The sequence below is a fragment of the Epinephelus lanceolatus genome, chromosome 22 (assembly GCF_041903045.1).
Source record: "Epinephelus lanceolatus isolate andai-2023 chromosome 22, ASM4190304v1, whole genome shotgun sequence".
Classification (NCBI taxonomy): Eukaryota; Metazoa; Chordata; class Actinopteri; order Perciformes; family Serranidae; genus Epinephelus; species Epinephelus lanceolatus.
The window spans coordinates 35,682,226-35,703,545 of record NC_135755.1 but is presented as its reverse complement, the minus strand read 5'-3'; the positions used below and the strand labels follow the sequence as shown (position 1 = coordinate 35,703,545).

General features: G+C 40.5%; 1 protein-coding gene across 2 annotated transcripts in view; it reads right to left on the bottom strand.

The window, feature by feature from the left end:
- Positions 1-21,320, bottom strand: part of aco1 (aconitase 1, soluble) — a 37,883-nt gene that overhangs the window by 11,191 nt on the left and 5,372 nt on the right. For both annotated transcript variants that reach the window (XM_078164831.1, XM_033609771.2), the window contains exons 4-14: positions 19,331-19,468; positions 17,594-17,663; positions 15,599-15,782; positions 14,621-14,760; positions 14,292-14,463; positions 12,619-12,719; positions 11,754-11,870; positions 9,017-9,176; positions 8,746-8,881; positions 3,301-3,385; positions 2,823-2,979 (exon numbers count right to left, since the gene is read on the bottom strand). In XM_078164831.1, coding sequence (XP_078020957.1) covers positions 2,823-2,979; positions 3,301-3,385; positions 8,746-8,881; positions 9,017-9,176; positions 11,754-11,870; positions 12,619-12,719; positions 14,292-14,463; positions 14,621-14,760; positions 15,599-15,782; positions 17,594-17,663; positions 19,331-19,468 — 1,460 coding nt within the window. The remainder of the gene's footprint in view (positions 1-2,822; positions 2,980-3,300; positions 3,386-8,745; positions 8,882-9,016; positions 9,177-11,753; positions 11,871-12,618; positions 12,720-14,291; positions 14,464-14,620; positions 14,761-15,598; positions 15,783-17,593; positions 17,664-19,330; positions 19,469-21,320) is intronic.

Sequence of the window (21,320 nt, the reverse complement as noted above, 5' to 3'; positions counted from 1 at the left end):
TGTTTGACAACAGAAGGATGGGGGTCCCTGCTGTGTCTGAGCAGATGCAGATATCTGGGGTTGTCCTCAAAATATGTTTTGAGCTTCTCTGAATTGAACAGGTCCTTTTTGATCTCCTTTAGTCTGCCTCTCTTACTGCCTGCTTCGTCACTGAGTGCATAGTCAGAGCTGAACAGTTTAGTTTGGAGTAAGAAAAATTACTTTAAATTTGACTTGGTCATAGTTGGCGTCATCCTGAAGAAGACTTTCAACAAACCTATGAGGATTTCTTTTTTTAACGACATTACAGACTCAGCACAGTGAGGAGATATATATTTTATTCCTAATATGTTAAGTACTATTGTTAAACATTGTAGCATAATTCATATTTATTTCTATTTTATTGAATTTTATTACTTATGTTTACATACTTCTTTTTCATACCCCTTTCTTACTTCTTATAGTTCTCTATTCTTTACATCGGAGCACCTGTAATGAATCAAAATTTTTCCTCATGGATCAATTAAGTATTTCTGATTCTGAAAACATGAGGAAATTATGAATTTTAGAAAGTAAAGTGAACTAACTTTCCCATTAATTTTCTCCAGAAGTGTACAGTAAAATAACCTTAGATTTGATATGGTCTCAGACAGGGTCATCCTTAACCGGATTATTATGAACATTTTAGCCAAACTCTGAAGGAAAACATTTAGTCATTTTCATTTTTAGTTTCACTTTAATTCAAAAATTAGAACAGTTTCAATGTATTATAATATCATTTGAGCTGACTCTTTGCATTACTGTGCAGTAAAACTACTTAAATATTATAATTTCATAGGAAGGAACATTTTGAGCAGATATCCATTGCACTTCTCAGCAAACCAACCAACCTTAATGAGACTTATTGCTATTTTTTTTCCCTAATAATTATTATTTTTATTCATTTTATGCCTTATGAAGGTCTGACGGACATGTGTGCCAAATTTGAAGAAATACTCTTGAGGTGTTCTTGAGATACCATGTTCACAAGGATGGGATGTACGGACCTACAGACGGACAGACAGACAACCCAAAAACATCATTCCTATATGGCTATTGCTGACACAGAGGCATAAAAACTGGAGTGGGTCAAAAAGTGGCTGGGACTGCCTCTCTCTGGGATGACTTAAGAATTCAAGGCCAGACTTCAGATGACTTAGAATCCTGGGACAAGGTTATCCAAGCAAATGCACTGACTGTTGCAACAGCAGGGAGGAAGTGGTGTCCAGCTGCTGAGGCAGTTCAGCGGGCAAAAGCTGCACTCAAGCATTCTGACATTGTAGGGAAAGTACAGTTTAGAGGGTCTTCACACAGGGTCAAACAGGCCCCTTTTGGCACAAAGTGACAACTCTCCAGCAAAGGTGAGTATTAGTTGTGAAGGGACTGTAATGACAGGAGGAGATGGTGAGATATGTTAAAGTGGTCAAAACAGGAACAGGTGGGACAACACAGAGAAGAAATCAGCTGTAGAGAGCTATGAAGAAAGAAATGAAATAAGTGTAGTTTTCTTGTGAGAGCTGTCAATAATGTGCTCCAAAGTCCAAAAACCTGAACCAGCTGCTTGCTGAAGACCCAGTTTGTCCACTTTGTTGAACAGCATCAAACCTCAAACACATCATTTAATCCTGCTAAACAAGCATGAGTCAGGAAGGTACACAAGGAGGCACACCCAGGAACACAACTCTCCTCCTCTTTCAACTAGGAGAACTGTCATTTCCTTTGAACAGGAGGGACAGACAGCACTGGAGATGTCAGTACGTTTACATGCACGCAGTAGTCGAGCTTAGCTCATAGCTCGGCTAATCAGTCAAGTTGGACTTCTTGTCTTGTCTGAGTATAAATGCAGAAGAGAAAATCGAATTTCTGACCAAGTACATCTGACTCCACCTCGATCGGCGGCGCTATGTTCGTTTTAATATAGTGCGTATTGAACTAGTTCCGGTTGACCCATAGAGGAAGCTAACGACGAATGAAGATGGCAGAGATGGATGTAGTTTCCTCATCCGTCCACAAGTACGTCTTCTGCTTCACGGTCGCCATGGTGTTTGTTTGTTTGCTGCTGCTATGTCATCTCCTTCTTCTTCTGGGTGAAAGCCCGCAAAAGAAAAAGTAGTGCACGCGCAGAACGCCGAGTCCGACTCCAGTCGGACTGAGTGGATACATGCAGCAATAGTTTGATTTTCAATCAAATTATCTAGGTGTGTTAGTCGAGCTACTGATAGTTCAATTTCTAAGCTGTTTACATGCATTTAAAAGTCTGGTTTCAGTCGGACTAAGCCAATAATTCGATTTTCTCAAGCTGCATGTAAATGTACTGAGTGAGTTGGCTCCACCAGAATGAATGGCATGGAGCCGCCACTCCTGTAGGCCGGCCACCTGCAGGGACTGGCAAGCAATGTGTGCTGGCGGCAGGCAGGGGCTGGCACCCGGGCGTGCTGACCTCTGGTGTTGCAGACTCGCTCTAGGTACATGGAACATCACCTCTTTTCAGGGTCTTGTTCACGAGTGAGGGTGGAATGGAGTATAGTGAGCACTGTACTGGATTGTTGTGGTTAAGATTGTTGTGGTTCGATTTACTGGTCCATCTACGTCCAAACCCTCACCTATGGTCATGGGTCACTTGCGCTGTAGTGTGTGATGATGGATGTGAGGGCTTTAATGGTGACAGACCAACACTACCACCCACAGCGAACGTGCTTCAGCAAGCTCATTATACTGTATGCCTAATTATGTGTGACAATAAATAAAGGGAAGCTTACAGCTAATTTTTCTGTGTGGTCCCCCTAAAAAAACACACCACTCACCAATTGGTTCACTTTCAAAGTCTATCCTTACAGTGCCGGCTATTGCGTAGGCGATGACGAGTGGTGGGGAAGACAGGTAGTTAGCTCTGGTGTTGGGGTGGACTCTTCCTTCAAAGTTTCTGTTTCCTGAGAGGACACCTGCAGCAACCAGATCTCCCTGAAACACAAATCAATAAACACCTCAAAGGATACAAAGACTGCACGATTACTGTGTTTTTTTATATTCTGAAATGTATTACTGCTCATACTGTATATATACATAGCTTGTAAAAGGGAGAGAGGAGAGATACTTCAGATTGGGAAAAAGTACAAGTGAAATGCAAGAGAGCAATTGTGGATTAGGTGCCTACAATGCCCAAGTAAGCACACAACATTTAAGAGTGAAGGATGCTGGGAAAAGGGGAAAAACACTAAATGAGGATGAAAAAGATGTAATGAGTGCTTGAAGATATGAAATGATACAGTAAGGATGTGGTACCTGGGTTATGGCCTCCACCACGGGCTCTGGGAGAGGCCCACTGTTGCCTATACAGGTCATGCAACCATAGCCAACAACCTCAAAGCTAACAGGAGAGACAAAACGATTATTTACAAAGTAAGCATATCATCTTCAAAAAGCTTCATACTAACTTTGGCTGACTGTGACAAAAATCACATGACCATCATAAGCACTGGGCAAGTCTACTCCAAAGCGACTGGGACACGCTCTTTGACCTCATGGGAGCTATGGGGTATCACACAAGTACTGTCAATATACAGTAGAACATTTCCATGTAGGAGGCATCTATTTTAGGTATTTTATTGAGGATCTTTTCAGGAATTGTGAAATTGTAATTCTCACCCATATTATTCTAAATATATTTCAGATTATGGGCGCCACAGTGAAACAAATCAATCATTCCCATGTTCTATATATGATAGCGCACGCGCTATTGAGCCTTTTAGAAAGTGCAGACCAGAATTACTGCGAATGTGTTGTATCCCAGTGATATGAGACAATATGGTGCCGTGACTTCTCTTTTTTTTACCTCCTTGAGTTCATTATGGGATAGGCCAGCAGATGGAGCTACTTTTGCTGAATGAAAAGCTTCAAAACAATCCGTTGTCCTCAGCACAGTTACTTCCATGGCTTTTGACAATTTTGTCTCTCCGTCACTACACTATCATTTCTTTTACTGTGATGGCTATCTCTGTATTATCAGCTCAGTTCAATTCAATAAGCTTTATTGGCATGACATTTCATAAATGTTGCCAAAGCACATTTACAATTTAAGACAGTGAATTCAATTAATTGCAATGGAATATGTAAGGTAATTAAATTATTAGAGAAACAATTGACAACAATGCATAAATACAAAATCATAGACATACAACGTATTAAGTGAAGGAGAAAATAAAAGGCGTGAGCTGTGAGGAGAAGAACTATATGTTGTTGTTTGGTTTTCTCCTAGGCTGCGACATTCACCGATATATTTCGCTGCTTCTGTGGCGGTGACACTTTTTACTCCAGAGAGTGTATTAAAATGTTGGAGTTTACATGTCATTTTGGTAAAGAACTTGTTTCTGATGCCTTCATATGTGCTATTATTGTAGCAGGAAATCTTGCTCTGTCTCCACTTGTCTCTGTGGACAAAGCTGACACAGCCTGTCCTCTCTAGGCAGCCAGGTCTGCCTGTGTCTGCCAGTCTCTATGGCCAGGCTGTGATAATTGATAGCCCTTTTCGACAGTCATGGGCTGGCTTGGCTTGGCTTGGCTTGGTTTGGTTTGGTTTGGTTTGGTTTGGGTCATTGGCCCAACACGACAGGGATTTGCATTTCCATTACAACAGGGATACCCACTTGAAGCTGTGTTTTAACTGATGACGGCTTGTCTTAAGTGATGACGTTTAAAAGCAGTGGGCTGATCCACAGCTAAAGTGATAGTGAACATGAAACAGTGAAATAAAGCAGCTATATGAAGTACAAACAGAATGCAGGACAGAACCACAGAGATTCAGTTAGAAGCTACAAAAGTACTGAGAGCTGAACCCACATAGACTTTTAAAAATGCCTCTCTCTCTAGTCTCCTGCAGACAGAGGTGAGTAGAGTATCGCAACGCACATGCTTGTTTGAGGGGTAGAAGCGGGGTCATCAGGTCAGCAAGACGTCACTGCTACCTGCTTGCGGGCGGGTGGCCCAGCTTTTGGACCTACTTTGGAGAAGGTCCATCTCTGGCGCAACTTGGCATGGCATGGCATGGCATGGCATGGGATGGCGTGTCTAAATTGATAATGGAAACGCAGGGCGGCATGGCTTGACTCAGTGCGGCCAAAAGAGACAGTGGAAAAAGCCAACGAGTTTGTGCATAGGTAGTGTCTTTCTCAGTTTCTGATCTGTCACAGCGGTCAGAAAGTTTGCCATTAGCCCCTTTTCCACCAACATTTCTAGGAACCTTTATTACCAGGAATTTATTTACCTGGGTACAGGGGCGATTCTAGGATCAGAAGTTTAGGGGTGCTGAGCACCCAGAGAGCTGCCCGGCCAGGCAAGATAAATTTCACTGTTTTGTACATTTTAACGCAATTTCATTCCCACAAAGAAAAGCACAACACCTTTTGGGCCAAAAAAGGCAAATAACCAAACAGTGCCTTTTATATCTAATAAGAGATATAAACTGATACATTGATCCAACTTACAACATCATTCTAGATAGATAGACCATTTGATCTTACACTCTTACCTGAACCTGGCTCTTTTTTTTTTTTTTTTTTGAAAAAAAAACAAAAAACAAAAAACAAAACAATCTTATATCCATGATGAGTCTGTCTGTACACACACACACACACACACACACACACACACACACACACACACACAAAATGGGCCCTAGGCCTTTTTGGGGGTATTTTTACTGCCTTTACTTTTAAGCTCATATCACAGGCATTATAAAGACTACATACACATGCTATATCTTGTTTTTTTTCAGGTCAATCAGGGCTAACCAGATTTGCCACCATGCCATGTCCTTCTGTGTACCTGTATTTTATATTAATTTTTATATCAATGAAAAAAAAACAAATCTGTGTGCCTAAATTCTTACATTTTTACATGTATCTCACCATAGCAAGTTGGAAGTTGACATATTCTGCCATATATGAAGAGGGGAGACTCTCTGGAATCTGGCATTATAAGAACCATGATGGTGGGACATTCTGTCACTTCACAGCTGTCTAAAACATGTGGTTTGTGCCAGGCGGACATGATTGCCAGTATTTTTTCATTATTGCAAGACATTCCATTGACTCATTCACAAGTCAAAAATGTGTTTTATCTGAAAGAAACATGCAATATTTTCATCTAAGATAATAGAAAAATAGTCAACCAAGTGCAATGATGTCCTCCAAGATAAAATTTGACACTTTGTTTGCAGTAAAAAAAAAATTGGGCATTGGTGGGGGGCACGTGTCCCCTTCAATGTATATGGTGACTATGGCCCTGTCAGCATGCATAATTAGGCTACAGTTGTCTGGGTGCGCGAAGGTGAAGTGGCTGGTCTTGTCATACAAATTTTGATGGAGTGTCAACTGGACAATATGGAGATATTTGCATCTTGAAAGCCGGACTACAAATGTGGATAGACAGGGAGAAACACACGCAAGCCTAAGACGTGGTAAGATACAATATTCCTCACTATATGAAGTGACTGATAACAAGATCTGTATAATGGATTGAAAAGAAATTTGTCATTTAGCATAATTGGATGACAGCACAATGCATTTGCGAGTAATCCATCCAAGAGTAACGTGTGTGCAAAGCTGTATGAAAGCTTTGTTATACATAAATTTAGTGTAACTTTATCATTTTTTTCGCTGTGAAAACATTGCACTACTGACAAGTGCTTGGTCTTCTCGGAAAGCTACAGTTCTGCTGTTTCACGTGATATGCGTGGCTTCTCGCTATGACGCACGGTCGCGGAGAAAAACTATAGAGAAGAACAGGTGTGAATTTGGACGCACTATGCGTCGTTCAGGCCCATAGGGTTAATATTAACACATGCACATGACACAACAGCTAAATTCCAATTCAAACAGAGGACAGTGGTACTGACCACCTGTAATGTTTCCTAGCTAGAAAAAACGTCAGTGCTATATTTTTGTATTTTTGTTGTTAAAATACTAGGTTTCAACCAACTACTGTATGGCTTTGACATTTTTCTAGCTTGTTAAAAAAGGACATACAGTAAGAAAAAAAAAAAAAATTCAAATTTTGGGGGTGCTGGGATTCAATTTAGGGGTGCTTCAGCACCCCCAAAAATGGGCTAGAAACGCCTATGCCTGGGTAAAAGAATTCTGGGTAATCTGTGTGGTTTGCGTTTCCACCGCACCTCAAAGTTCCGGAAAATGTTTTCAAATTAGCGTGATGACGTAGATGATTCGGCATGTGTCCTGTATTTGGCTCCGCCAACTTGTTTACTGGTAACATTAGTGCTGGTAGAGAGAGGAGGGGCTCTTTGTCTCAGCCAGCTGCTCAGTTTAAAAGTATTTTAAGATACGTGTCAAACTAAGTTAATCTACATACAGACAGCTGTCATTTGAGCTTATTAGTAACAATTCGCTATCAGCTGAACCAGTGTGCTGTCCTTGTGTAAGACATAACGTTACTGGGAGTGGATGAGAGACTGTGGACGGAGCATATTGAATATTGCTGTCTACATGTTCATGCTTGCTGAACTCATGTATTGATAAAGTATTGGCTTCTTACTCGCTAAGGTTTAATTTCACTGTAGCTGCCGTCAACTCGAGTCATTTTCCAGTTATCTTTACTTCGTTTCACCGGGGCCGCTCGGCTGTTAACCGGTTACCTTGTTGCGTCGGTGTATGTGTGTGTATGTGCAGGAGTTCAGCACTGGCACAGAGAGCAGAGGAGAACTGATACCGCCAGCGCTTCTCAATACTACGGTCTTTGATAATTTAGCCCAGGGGCTAATTTGGTACCGGGTTTCGGCACCCATCCTTAATCGAAACACAAACGAAGTGAAGCTTGTAGAAAATGAAATAAAGTTTGCAGTGGCTGCCTGTGCCAGGAAGTGCGGAACGCTGCAAGTGTGTGTCCCACCAATCAGTGTTGTTCAACACACCGCCCTGCCCCTCAAGAATTCCGGGTAATCTGAAAAGTCCTACCCCCCTACTAGGTAAGTTTTTTACCCGGGTAATTTTGGTGGAAACGCAGAGGTTTTTTCAAAATCCCAGGTAACTGATAAAAGTTCCTGCGGTGGGAAAGGGGCTATTCTGTACGGTCTGCTTAGGGCCAAATAGCACTGAAGTTTGTTTTGGGTTTTTGTGGTCCAATAGTTGATGTAACTTTATTTTTCTTCTGCTATAATTTGGTCAGGCTGGACTGTTAGAGCCTCAGGACCAGCTGGTTGAGAGGACTCCCCCCTTTGCATCTCTCTGGTAAGTATAATGTTATTTTACTATGCCGATAAATAGGCTAGCTGGCTACTAGCTGGCAGAAGGGGGGAATTCATCTCCCATGTTGTAATAGTTTCATGTAGGCTACTGTCTTTATGAGAGACACAGAGAGAGAGAGACCACATGTATGGGGGAGATTACAGGAGATTAGTGTGCGTGTTTTTCTGTTAATCACATTTGATCACCCAGTTACACATGCAGCCCTACACCACAGTTGCACCACACTGTTTTTGCCTTCCGCAAACTAAATCCATCCAGCAGAGCAAACTTTGAACAAAAGGTGAGGAAAAAAGCTAGTAAGTAGACCTTGGGTTTTTTTTTTATGTTTGCAAGTTTGTTTTGTTTATGTGTCCAACAACTGTTTTCCAGGCTCAACACATAAAGTGTCTTTGTCTTTCCCACATGAATGAACATGTCAGAGATCATCCATACATAAAGACAACTGACTGACTGAGGAGTTTGAGCAGCTTACCCCAGCTGAGAGAGGTAGTCCATGACACCACTTTCCTTCAGGTAGTAGGTGACAACTCCACTGCCAGGTGACAGGCTGGTCTTTATGTACGGCTTCACACTCAAGCCACACTCTATTGCTTTTTTCGCAAGGAGCCCTGAAAGAAGAACATTTATCATTAATAACTGTGTCAAATACCCTGGAGGAGTAAACATTTCCCTCAGTCCCCATCCTGATTAGGAATCACCTCTCAGAACCCCATGAACCCCCATGAGAAGAACTGTAAACCCACCTGCTCCAAGCATGACAGATGGGTTGCTTGTGTTGGTGCAGCTGGTGATAGCGGCGATGACCACTGAGCCATGGCTTAACGTATACTCATTTCCATTAAATTGAAAGGGCACCACAGTGCTGTGACGCTCAGAAGCCACCTGGAAACCCTTGAAACCTTGCTGAAAAATATCACAAACCAACATGAAATCATTTACTCTGTAAAGTCAACCAATGCTCTGAGAGTAACAGCAATACAGTCATGGACACAAGTTCAAGCTATTACTGACAAAAAGGGCTGCGTGTTGTTTGAACTTTTTTGATACATAAGCAAACAAAATACTTGAGTTTTTGTAGCCATGCCAGAACTTCATGTCTTTATAAAACCTTTCTTCAATTTTGGGAAACTCATTTTTTTCATTTAACAAAAAAAGCAACAAGGAACAAGAGAAATTTAAAAAGTTGAAGTGAAAATATTAAATGCTGTCCAAGCAGAAGGAGCCATATGAGTCAAAGTCTAAAACTGGCAATATTTGATTTAAATCAGGAACTATCTGATTAAAGTAGAATTACTGCCTTGTGGTTGCCTCCATAAACCGGTCAATTTACTGCCATGGCGAAAGAATAAGTGGGGACTCCCTACCACTGAAGCTGTCATTAAGTCAGAATATGTGTCCATTCCCTGATTACCCAGTAAGTTATTCATATTCCTTTAGTCTGTAAGAGTCCATTGATCAAATCAATAAAAAGCGTTTTTCATGAAAATTAATCCAAGTTGTGTGTACAGTTTTAACAGGATAAAGTGGTGTTGTGCTGGTACGCCGGGTGACATAATCCTCAAAAGTCATAATGCTCTCTCTCTCTGATGCCCCGTCTGTCGAGGCTAGATCAAATGAATGATTCATAATTGATATATTATCTGAAGCCTAATTTCTATACAAGTAATACTTATACTGGTTCAAATAAACAATTCGATCGTATTTCCCATCTTTGCTGAGAAACAGTTTTGTTTAAAAGGAATTAAAGGCCTATGCCATACAGATGCCTACCCCAACAATAAGCCTGTTGAGATTTGTGATTTAAGCAAATAATTGCCCGGGCAACCCTTTTTCCATGACAAAAATGAGACAATGGTGAGCTAAAAATATATCTCGATAATAAAAACCAAGACAAAATCTATGTTTTTTGCTGACAAGACATGATGAAAATGTTCATGGTGGACTATTGGACACTGAAAGCTGAGAACATCCGTGCTTGTGATTATCTTCAAATGCTGCATGATGGACGGGTTGGCAAACACCAGTAAATAGTTTATTTATTAAAAGCTCAACATTTCTCTATTTATGATCTCAAAAAAATTTTGAGACCATAAATAGAGAGATGTTGAGCTTTTCAAATGAAGTGTGTGTTTGTAAATCACCCCTTAAACCTGTCAAAAACTGCTGGAGAAATGACAGTTTATAAGTGTGTAGAAATGATTTGTAAAACTGTAAATGACATCTTTATACAACCTGTCAGCTTGATTCTAATTTCTGATACATGAATTAGTCTCACTGGATTAGTTTAAAGGTTAAAAAAACATAAAGAACACATAATTACTAAAAGTTGACTAAAATGTCATGAATTTTCATCGTCTAGAACGCTTTGAAATATCAGAAACTTAAACAGTTTGAATTTTCGTTGACTGAAATGTTTTAAATTTTTGTCGACTAAAATGTTTTGAGTTTTCGTTGACTAAAACAATGAAGGACAAAAAGAATAAAATGTGACTAAAACTAATGAGCATTTTCATCTCAAGACTAAGACTAAATCTGAAACAGCTGTCAAAATTAACACTGTATGAAACAGGGGGTTTGGGGTAGATTTGGGTCGATCTATGTTTTTGCCAGTCCAGTCTGGTGTATGAGCTTAAACCAGTTTGATTTAATGCAAACCAGCTGAACATCATCAACCTGTGCTGATTGTGTCATGGCACTAAATCCAACTCATTACATTAGTAATAAGCCTAACAACGTGATGAACATAACTTTATGTGTGTTTAAACTGACTCATGAAGACAACAGTGTCTGACAGGTTGTGAGCCGAGCACAATAACATGGGATCAAATTTCAGTTGAGGTGGAAGGGGCAGAGCTGTGCATGCCCTGTTTGTTTACTAGAAAGTTCATGAGTTGATTGGGGTGATGAGAGAAGACAAAGCAGAGTTAGTCTTTCAAGAAAACCAAAACTGCACCAATATGTCAACATTTTGGATGTGAAGCCGACATAATAGGTGTTCTAACTGGCTGCATGGAATGCATTGCCCTTCAGAGCTCAACTTTTGTAGGATGACTTGTTACTAATTTTAGGCTACCTGTGGCTTGCTTTGAAAGCACTGCAATGTATGAGAAACAGCTGATTCATAAAGCTGAATTGAGGAATTATCCATACAATGCAAATGTAAGAAGATAGCAACTTGGCAATAATAGTTGGATGCTAGTTTAAATTTAGCACAGTGTCATTTTTTTCCATTCCGGAACAGCTACTGAGTCAAGTGTGTAAAATTCTATATAACCAGCCCAACCCCAGATTGGGGTTCCACCCCCTGGCAATTTTGATCAACGCTTAATTCGCATTCTGGTGAATTGTTGTACACCAATTTGTTGTGGAAATTACATTAAAGTTAAAAAGGCTCTGCTACAATAATGGATGTATTTTGAGGACAAATGTAAACGTTTTAAATTTAAAGAAGGACATGTCGCCCCCAGAATCTACACCTACCTTTGCTCCCAGGCAGTTTTCAAAGTCGGTTTTCATGTTGGACACAAAGATTCTGTCCTGAGGTCTTTTGGGTCCGCTGCAGCAGGGGAGCACTGTACTCAGATCCAGCTCTACAACCTGACGGAGAGAAAAAAAGATCAGGATGTACTAGTATTGGCGGTTCATTTTACATATTTGCTTTATCATTCATTCATCCATTCATTCATTTTCCATAACCGCTTTTCCTATAAGGAGTTGTGGGGGGCTGGAGCCTAACCCTGCTGACATTGGGCATAAGGTGGGTTACACCCTGCCTGGACAGGTTGCCACACTGTTACAGGGCTAACACACAGAGAGAGACAACTATTCACACTCACATTCACACCTACGGCCAGTTTAGAGTCACCAGTTAACCTGCATGTCTTTGGACTGTGGGAGGAAGCCGGAGTACCTGGAGAAACCCCATGCTGACACGGGGAGAACAGGCAAGCTCTGCACAGAAGGGCTACCCCACCCCAGGTTTGAACCACGGGAGTGGGGAGCGCGAACCCTCTTGCTGTGAGGCCACAATGCTGACCACTGCCACTGCCATGCCGCGTGGTCATAACTAGGCAATTCCTACTTTTCTGCTTATACATTTATCTTGCATATTTAAACATCTCATCTTTATTTTATCTACTTTATGATGTTCATCACATTTTTGTGCTTGGTATGATGTTACAGCTTGCATAAAAAAAAAGAAGAATCAAATCTTGATACCCTGGTATGCTGTTTTGACCATTATGGGGATGGGGATGTTTTGCTCTGTTAAGGTATTGTTAATCAGCCTGGGCTGAACAATTTCTGACAAAAACTGCAAAAAGGTAAAAATGCTGTAGAGACAGACCTGAGTGAAATCTGGATCCTGAGAGACATCATTGTAGTCTCTGAACATGCCCACTGCCTTCAGGTACTTTGAAATGAAGGCCAGCTTCTCTGCTTCTCGCCCTGAATACAAAAACATGGAACAAACCTTGAATAACCTTTTTTGTAATTAATCCAAGAGATGTCTTAAAGGGAAACTGAGGTATTTTTCAACCTGGGACCCTATTTCCCATGTTTTTGTTTTAAGTGACTCGTGGGAACAACTATTTTTGGAATTGGTCTAGTATTGAGAGAGCGCTGCAGCCAGCAGCAGCAAAACAGACAACATTATGGAAAGGATTCTAACACAGAATTGAAATGTTTTTCTGTACATTTCACTTGTTCTGGTCCGTTTTGTGTCCAAGTCTTTAAAAATCCAACATTGGCATAAGACATATCAAAATGCTAGACTTAAACTTAAAAGACTCTTGTAACAACAATAAAAAATACTTGTCTCTTTTTGACTCTTCATTCAGAACATCAAAGTGATGAAATGAAATACCGCTGAATACGTTAAAACAGAATGTAAAGTTACAGCTCTACAATAAATAACACATACACAGACCATCTTGCTGGTCTGAAGTTAAGCAGCTGTAAATCAGTGGATGTTTCATTTCCTATGAATTTTTCACAATACAAGTCTAGCATTGTTTTGTTATTTAATCACTTTTATTGTGAAGCAGCAAAAACAGGAAATATGAAGGTTTCATCTGCACTTTTCTTTATCTGAAAGTGAACATGAAATGGCTAAATAAAGAAGATATCTGAAATTACAAACAGCAACGCAGAAGAGAAACTAAACTTCAAACCACAGAGATTCAGTTCAAAGCTACAAAAGATCTGAACACACAGATACTTTTAAATGAGTTGAACCACAACTCACACTTGTTGGAGGAGGACGAGCCTGTCAGCTTTGGCTCAACTAGTTTGGGGTCGACATCAGTCTATCTTTGGTTTTAGGTTAATTGCAATAATAAATGACACTTGTTTGGAAGATGTATTGTACTTACAGTAATGTAACAAGAGGCTGTTACGTCAAGTAACGTCACCTGTGTCGTTCTCTCTCCTTTCTTTCTGGCCCATGATGAGTGAAAGGAAACAAAAGTAAAGGTTCTTACACTGAGCTAAAATGAAACTAGTTCCAAAATTTGCTGTTCCCACAAGTCACCGAGACACAAAATCTTAAGTCAGTTATTGAACAATGCAAAGTAGCTCTGTAACAGTACTTTTCGACATTTGTGGAGTGTTGGTATACTGCTAAGTGCTTGCTGCTTTAAAAAATCCCAACATGGTGGAAATCAGATCTTGCGTACACTGATGGGGCTGAAGTAAACATGTTAAGTTGAATACGTCTATCAGTTATATGTCAAGTCAAATGCATAGCTTAGAACATGAAAATAAAGCCACCTCATGAGTGGAAGGCAACACACACACACCACTTGTTTTGTCTCACTTGTGATGTAGGTAATCCAATTTCACAAAGATCAGATTTCAAAGAAAACAGGTGAATTCCTGTATGCACTTATAACCTTTGATTTAATTCATTTAAAAAAAAGTGTTGACATTTCAGTCATTAGGACCTTTCTCAAGACATACAGTAAAGCCACCTGAACTAGTATGCAGTATCATCTCCATACTGTACAGCCTGGCACTCACCTGTCTGCTCCAGGTACTGAATGCTGACCTCGTCCACGGGGAAGAAAGCTGCTGTGGCTCCATACTCTGGACACATGTTGGAGATGGTGGCTCTGTCAGCGATGGACAGCTGAGCAACACCAGGGCCGAAAAACTCGACAAACTTTCCTACAACACCAACTTGACGGAGGTGCTGTGATGTGGAGGGGAAAGGATGTCAGATTGTGATGCTGAATACAAAGGAATTACTCCAAAGAATCAAACATGTCTCCACATACCTCTTACTTATTATCTTACTTTGAAAGTTACATTGGTAAATCGTTCAAGCGTGTTAAAGTGATTGTAATTACCTTAGTAACAGTGAGGACAATGTCAGTGGAGGTAATGAACTTGTCTGGGATCCCGGACAGCTTGTATCCCACCACCTCAGGCAGTACCATGCTTATTGGCTGACCCAGCATAACAGCCTCTGCCTCAATTCCACCAACACCTGATGGATTTATGACAGATCTAATTTAGAACCTCATCATCAATGATCAATTCAAGTAAGATTGTCACCATAGACATATATATGCAGACACAGCATTGACTGTGTCAGCCCATTGCAGCAACACGTTAGCGATGCAGCCATATTGGCAAGGTCAGACATGCCTGTACACAAATGCAAGTAAACAGGGGAGCTGCAATTTTTCTTGATTAAAAACAACAACAACAACTTGTAATGTTTTTTTGTTTTTTTTTCCCCAAACAGTGGCAATGAGTACTTTTAAAATCTACATTGGTATATGATCTACATGCAGTGGAAAAAAAGTTTTGACTGTAGTTAAATAGAATCTGAATATTTAGGCTAAAATTACTGCTGGACGATCAATAGAGGAATGTGTGTTAGGCTTACATAAACTGAATTTCTTACGTTTTGTAAAATTGTCATAAGGAATTGTAAAAATTCTCCTGGTCTGTTTTGTTCTTAAAATGTCAACGTGCAATCCCATTCTGTGGACAATAAATGAGATGCAGACTTCTATCTGTGTCACCATTTTAGAGGAAATACAGTGAGTGCTGGATGGAGCTGTGAGTGACACAACCCCACCCACATTTAAGAGTACTGTTTGCGATGGAAACGCTAAACAGACCTAGGGTCTAGGTACCATGTCTGAAGGGTTACTTCTGGTTCCAAAGATACCATACAGAAAGTGTTTGGTGGAAACGGGACTTATGTTAATCATGTTATCATTGGCTAGAGGTTTATTCATTACACTGCAGTATGCACTGAGCCTTACAAAGGACTTCTACTGATGATGATGATCTACTTATGATCACTGTCTTACCCCAGCCCAGGACTCCGAGTCCATCAATCATTGTGGTGTGGGAGTCAGTGCCCACCAGGCTGTCAGGGTAGAAGTACCCGTCATGGTTAAACACCACTCTGGCCAGGTACTCCAAGTTGACCTGGTGAACAATCCCTGAACCAGGAGGAATGATTCGCATGTTCCTGAAGGCTTTGGAGCCCCACTGAAAAAGGAGAGACAACATGTTAAAAAATGTCTTCATGCACAAAATAATTTCTTAAAGAAAAACATCTCATGTTGGAGGTCCTGCGGGGAAAAAACACCCAAACCATTACCATGTGTTCTGGCACTGCCTACTGCTCCTGAGCCAAAGAACAGAAAAGTTGCTTAAAGTGCCGATTCTGATTAGTTTTGTGACGTTGTACATGGGTCTGAGACCGGACACTGTTGACAGATTTTCAAATAAATACATGTTTAATATTTTACTGATAGCGAGTAAGAAAGCTCTCATGAGAAAATGGATGTCAACAGACACACCCATGATTGAGGAATGGATTGATGTAATCCATAGCCCCTTTTCCATCAACATTTCCAGGAACCTTTCTTTCAAGCAATTTATTTACCTAGGTAAAAGAATTCCTGGTAATCAGTGTGGTTTGCATTTCCATTGCGCCACAAAGTTCCAGAAAATGTATTCAAATCAGGCTTATGACGTAGATGATTCAGCGTGTGCCTTACATTTAGCTCCGTCAGCTTTTTGGCTGGTAACATGGTAACATTAGTGCTGGTGTAGAGAGGAGGGGCTGTTTGTCTCAGCCAGCAGCTACGTTTAAAAGTGTTTTAAGGTAAGTGTCAAACTAAGTTAGTCTACATACAGACAGCTGTCACTTGAGCTTATATGTAACAATTCGCTATCAGCTGAACTAGCATGCTGCCTAAACTAGCATGTACTACATAATTTAAGTGTTGGTGGAGGAGAGACTGTGGAGGGAGCATACTGAATATTGCTGTCTACATGTCAACATGTTTATGCTTGCTGAACACATGTATTGATAAAGTATTGGCTTCTTACTCACTAAGGTTTAATGTCACTTACAGTTACGAGTGTAGCTGCCATCAACTCGAGTAATTTTCGAGTTATCTTCACTTTGTTTCCACTGCAGCCGCTCAGCTGTTCACAGGTTACCTTGTCGTGTAGGCATGTGCATGTGAATATTTGTGTATGTGGAGCAGTTCAGCGCCAGCACAGAGTGCAGAGGAGAGACTGCAGGATGATAATGAATTAAATCAAAATGTGTAAAAGTACCGATAAAAGAACCGATACCGCCAGCGCTTCTCAATACTACGGTCTTTGATAATTTAGTCCCGGGGCTAATTTAGTACCATGTTTCGTACCCATCCTTAATCAAAACACAAACGAAGTAAAGCTTGTAGAAATTAAATAAAGTTTGCAGCGGCTGCCTGTGCCAGGAAGTGTGGAACACTGCAAGTGTGTGTTCCACTAATTAGCATTCTTCAGCAAACAGCCCCGCCCCTCAAGAATTCTGGGGAATCTGACAAGTCCTAACCCCCTACTAGATACTTTTTTCAGGGAAAGTTTGGGGTTGAGGGAAAGTTTTTTCCCTAGGTAATTTCGGTGGAAACACCCCAAGGTTTTTATAATTCCCGTGTAAATGAAAAAAATCAATATTTGTTTAATTCTTCCTGCCTAATGTTGTTTACAATGCAGGTGTTCTCAAGAGTTGAAATTTTAAGTACTATAAAGTATAAATAAAAATAAGTATAAATGTTAAGTTATTTTTTATCTATTATAACACTAATACCATCTCTGCATATATGAATAGTCATACAACAAATATTTTACTTTTAATTGCTATATTACTTTGTTTTTTTTTAAAAAAAAGAGAAAAAAAAGAAAACTTTGCAATTATAATGTGCTGTAAGACTTGCTCCAACTTAACATTAAAAAAAAAAAGAAAGAGACTCTTTGTAGTAACCCAAGCATCAGACATTGAGTTTGTTCAAATGTCATACCTTTAAGAACTGAAATCTCTCTCTGTTGCGGTCAAACTCCAAATCCTGGTTTTTCTGAAGGCTGTCAGACCTATAAGAAAAAGAGCCAGTGTGTATACGTTGTAGAGAAAGATACTAGTATCACACAGTTGTTAAGAGTCTCAGCAAGCTGAGGAAAGGATCAAAATGTACGGTGGCATCCAAAAGTTTGGGTACCCTTGGGCAAAATTTTGTTTACTGTGAACAGTTAAGTGAGTAGAAGATGAATTGATCTCCAAAAGGTATGAAGTTAAAGATGAAACATGCTTTTGAACATTTTAAGCAAGATCAGTGTGTTATTTTTGTTTTGTACAATTTTACAGTTAAAAAAGGAAAGGAGCACTATGAAAAGATTTGGGCCTCCAATACATATGAGCTCTCAGCTCATATGGTCTCTCAGAGACCATAATTAGCTTGTTAGGGCTCTGGCTTGTTCACAATCATCGTTAGGAAAAGCCAGATGATGCAAATTTCAAAGCTTTATAAATATTCTGACTCCTGAAACCTTGTACCAAAAATCAACAGCCATGGGCTCCTCTAAACAGCTGCCTAGCACTCTGAAAACTAAAATAACTGAATCCCACAAAGCAGGAGAAGGCTATAAGAAGATAGCAAAGTGTTTGTAGGTAGCTGTTTCCTCAGTTTGTTAGAAAGGCAAATTAAATCGTTGTTTGACTGCAAAAGACCTGCAGGACAATTTATCGGACTCTGGAGTGGTGGTGCACTGTTCTACTGTGTAGTGACACCTGTACAAATATGACCTGCGTAGAAGAGTCATCAGAAGAAAACCTTTCCAGTGTCCTCACCACAAAGTTCAGGATCAGAAGTTTGTAAAGGAACAATCTGTACAAGCCTGATGCTTTTTGGAAACAAGTCCTGTGGACTGATGAAGCTAAAATAGAAATTTTTGGACGCAATGAGCAAAGATATGTTTGAAGAAAAAAGGGTTCAGTTTTTTATCAAAAGAACACCTGTCCAACTGTTAAACACAAGGGTGGATCGATCGTGCTTTGGGCTTGTGTTGTAGCCAGTGGCACGGGGAACATTTCTCAGGTAGAGGGAAGCATGGATTCAGTTAAATCCCAGCAAATTCGGGAAGCAAACATCACACCATCTGTAAAAAGCTGAAGATGAAGAGTGGATGGCTTCTACAACAGGACAATGATCCCAAACACACCTCGAAATCCGCCATGGACTACATCAAGATGAGCAAGCTGAGGGTTTTGCCATGGCCCTCACAGGCCCACTGAGCTAAACATCAATAAAAATCTGTGGATAGACCTCAAAAGAACAGTGCATGCAAGATGGCCCAAGAATCTCACAGAGCTAGAAGCCTTTTGCAGAAGGAATGGGTGAAAATCCTCTAAACAAGAACTGAAAGACTCTTTCAAGCTAAGCTGGTTACAAAAAGTATTCGGAAGCTGTAATACTTGCCAAAGGGGGCGCTACTAAGTACTGACCATGCAGGGTGCCAAAACTTTTGCTTCTGGCCTTTTTTGTTATTTTGAAACTGTAAAAGATTCAAATTAAAAAGTAACCTTGCTTTAAATATTGAAGAATTGTGTCATCTTCATCCTTATGCCTGTTGAAGATCAGCTCATCTTCTACTTACTTAACTATTCACATCAACAAGGTGCCCAAACTTTTGCATGCCACTGTATCAAGATGAAAAGTAATACATGAGGTAATGGCGCCATGGTGGAAAGAACCTGGTCTTACTTCCTGTTAAAGTCCACTTGGATGGAGTGATCAATGACGAGGTCAGCAGGACACACAGGATTAATCTTCTCTGGGTCACCACGGAGTTTCATCACCGCATCACGCATGGCAGCAAAGTCCACCACAGCAGGGACACCACTGCAAGAGTTGAGAAACATGTACGCTCACAAGAATACCCATTCACACTTTATTAATCATCACTTACCTCAGGATAATTAATACTGAACAAAAACTGAAATGCAATACTTTAGTTTTTGCTCCCATTTTCATAGGTTTAAGTAATAGTGATTATGCACTCAGTAGATGTATTTTTCTCAAATTTTAGTCTCAAATTTGTTCAAATCTGTGCTAGTGAGCACTTCTCCTTTTCCAAGATAATTCATCCACCAGGTGTGGCATGTCAGGATGCTGATTTAAACAGCATTATTACTACAGACGTGTGCCTTGGGATGGTCACAATAAAAGTCCATTATAAAATGTGCAGTCTGATCACACAACACAATGACACAGATGTCACAAGTTTGAAGGGAGCGTGCCATTAGCATGCTGACTGCATGCTCGTCGTCCTCACCAGGGTCTGACCCTTACAGCAATTTGTCATTATAACCGACTTGTGTGGTTGTGAGGCCCGTTGGATGTACTATCAAACTCAGGGAAATGACATCTGAGACAGCTTACGGTGGTGAAATGAACAAATGAACAAAAAGTATGCGATTCAGAACACAGCCTGTACTACTAATATCACAGAATGAGTGGCACTGCCTGTGACTGTGATCCATATGTGTTTAACTGATAGAGTTATCTGAAAATAAGTTATATGGGTTAAAAAATATCGTTCAACCAGGGCTCAACAGTGCGAGCACCTTGTCGCAAATGCTAGTAAAAAATAGTTCAGTGCGAATTGTGAAATGCAATTAGTAGCACGTGTGCGACTACCGAATTTTACCGTTCAATAAATGTTTAATGATGTGTTGCTGACGTTTGGAGGTTGTGGCCGGTTGTGCGCTTGAATGCAGCCTCAGCTGAAAAAAAAATACGTGATTTACACGTAGTGAGCGTGCTTGCTGACGTGCTGCGGAAGGCGGTTAAAGGCAGAGGGAGTATCTATGGTAACGAGGCGAAGCCAAACAAATGAAAACAAAACGTAAAAACTATGAAGCGCATTAGCGATTATTTTAAAAGGGCGACAGAGCCAGAAGCTGTGGACCCAGGCACCGAGGCCGAAATGGTGGACGAGGACGAGGACGAGGAAGAGGAAGAATTAGAGTTAGATGAAGAAGCTAACGTGACTGAAGAAACCAGAGGAGCAGGTGATAACGCTACCATTCCCAGCTGTAAAAAGTACAGGTTTAATGCTGACTGGCAGAAAACATTCCCGTGGCTCCTTTATGAAAACCAATTAATGTATTGTAAGTACTGCAAAACGCAGCAGCAAGCAGCTGGAAAGTCCGTTTTTGTCACAGGCAACGCGAACTTCAAACGAGATAATTTAGTGAAACACAGTAAATCGCATAGGCATACCGCGTGCAGAGATGCATTCATAGCGGCACAACAAAAACCCTTGCAGGCGGCTGTGAGGAGACAGGTCGTGCTCTCTGAAGAGGATAAAAGAAGACAGCTCAAGATCAAATTTAATATCGCATATCATATTGCTAAAGAAGAGCTGCCCTTTGTGAAGTTTCATCCACTGATGGTCCTACACAAGAAAAACGGAGTGGACATCAATCCAACCTATGACAATGACAAAAGGTGTGCAGAAATGATAGGACAGATTGCAGACACGATGAAAGAAAGCCTTCCAGTGAAGCTGAGAGCAGCACAGTACCTGGCCGTTTTGATCGATGGAGACAGTGATATCTCAAACATTGAATGTGAAATCGTCTATGTGCGGCTATTGGAGAATGGCAAGCCAACTAACATTCTGGTTGGCCAACAGACACTGGAACATTCACATGCCCTTGGTAAGAAAGTTGTTTCTCTTTTTAGCACA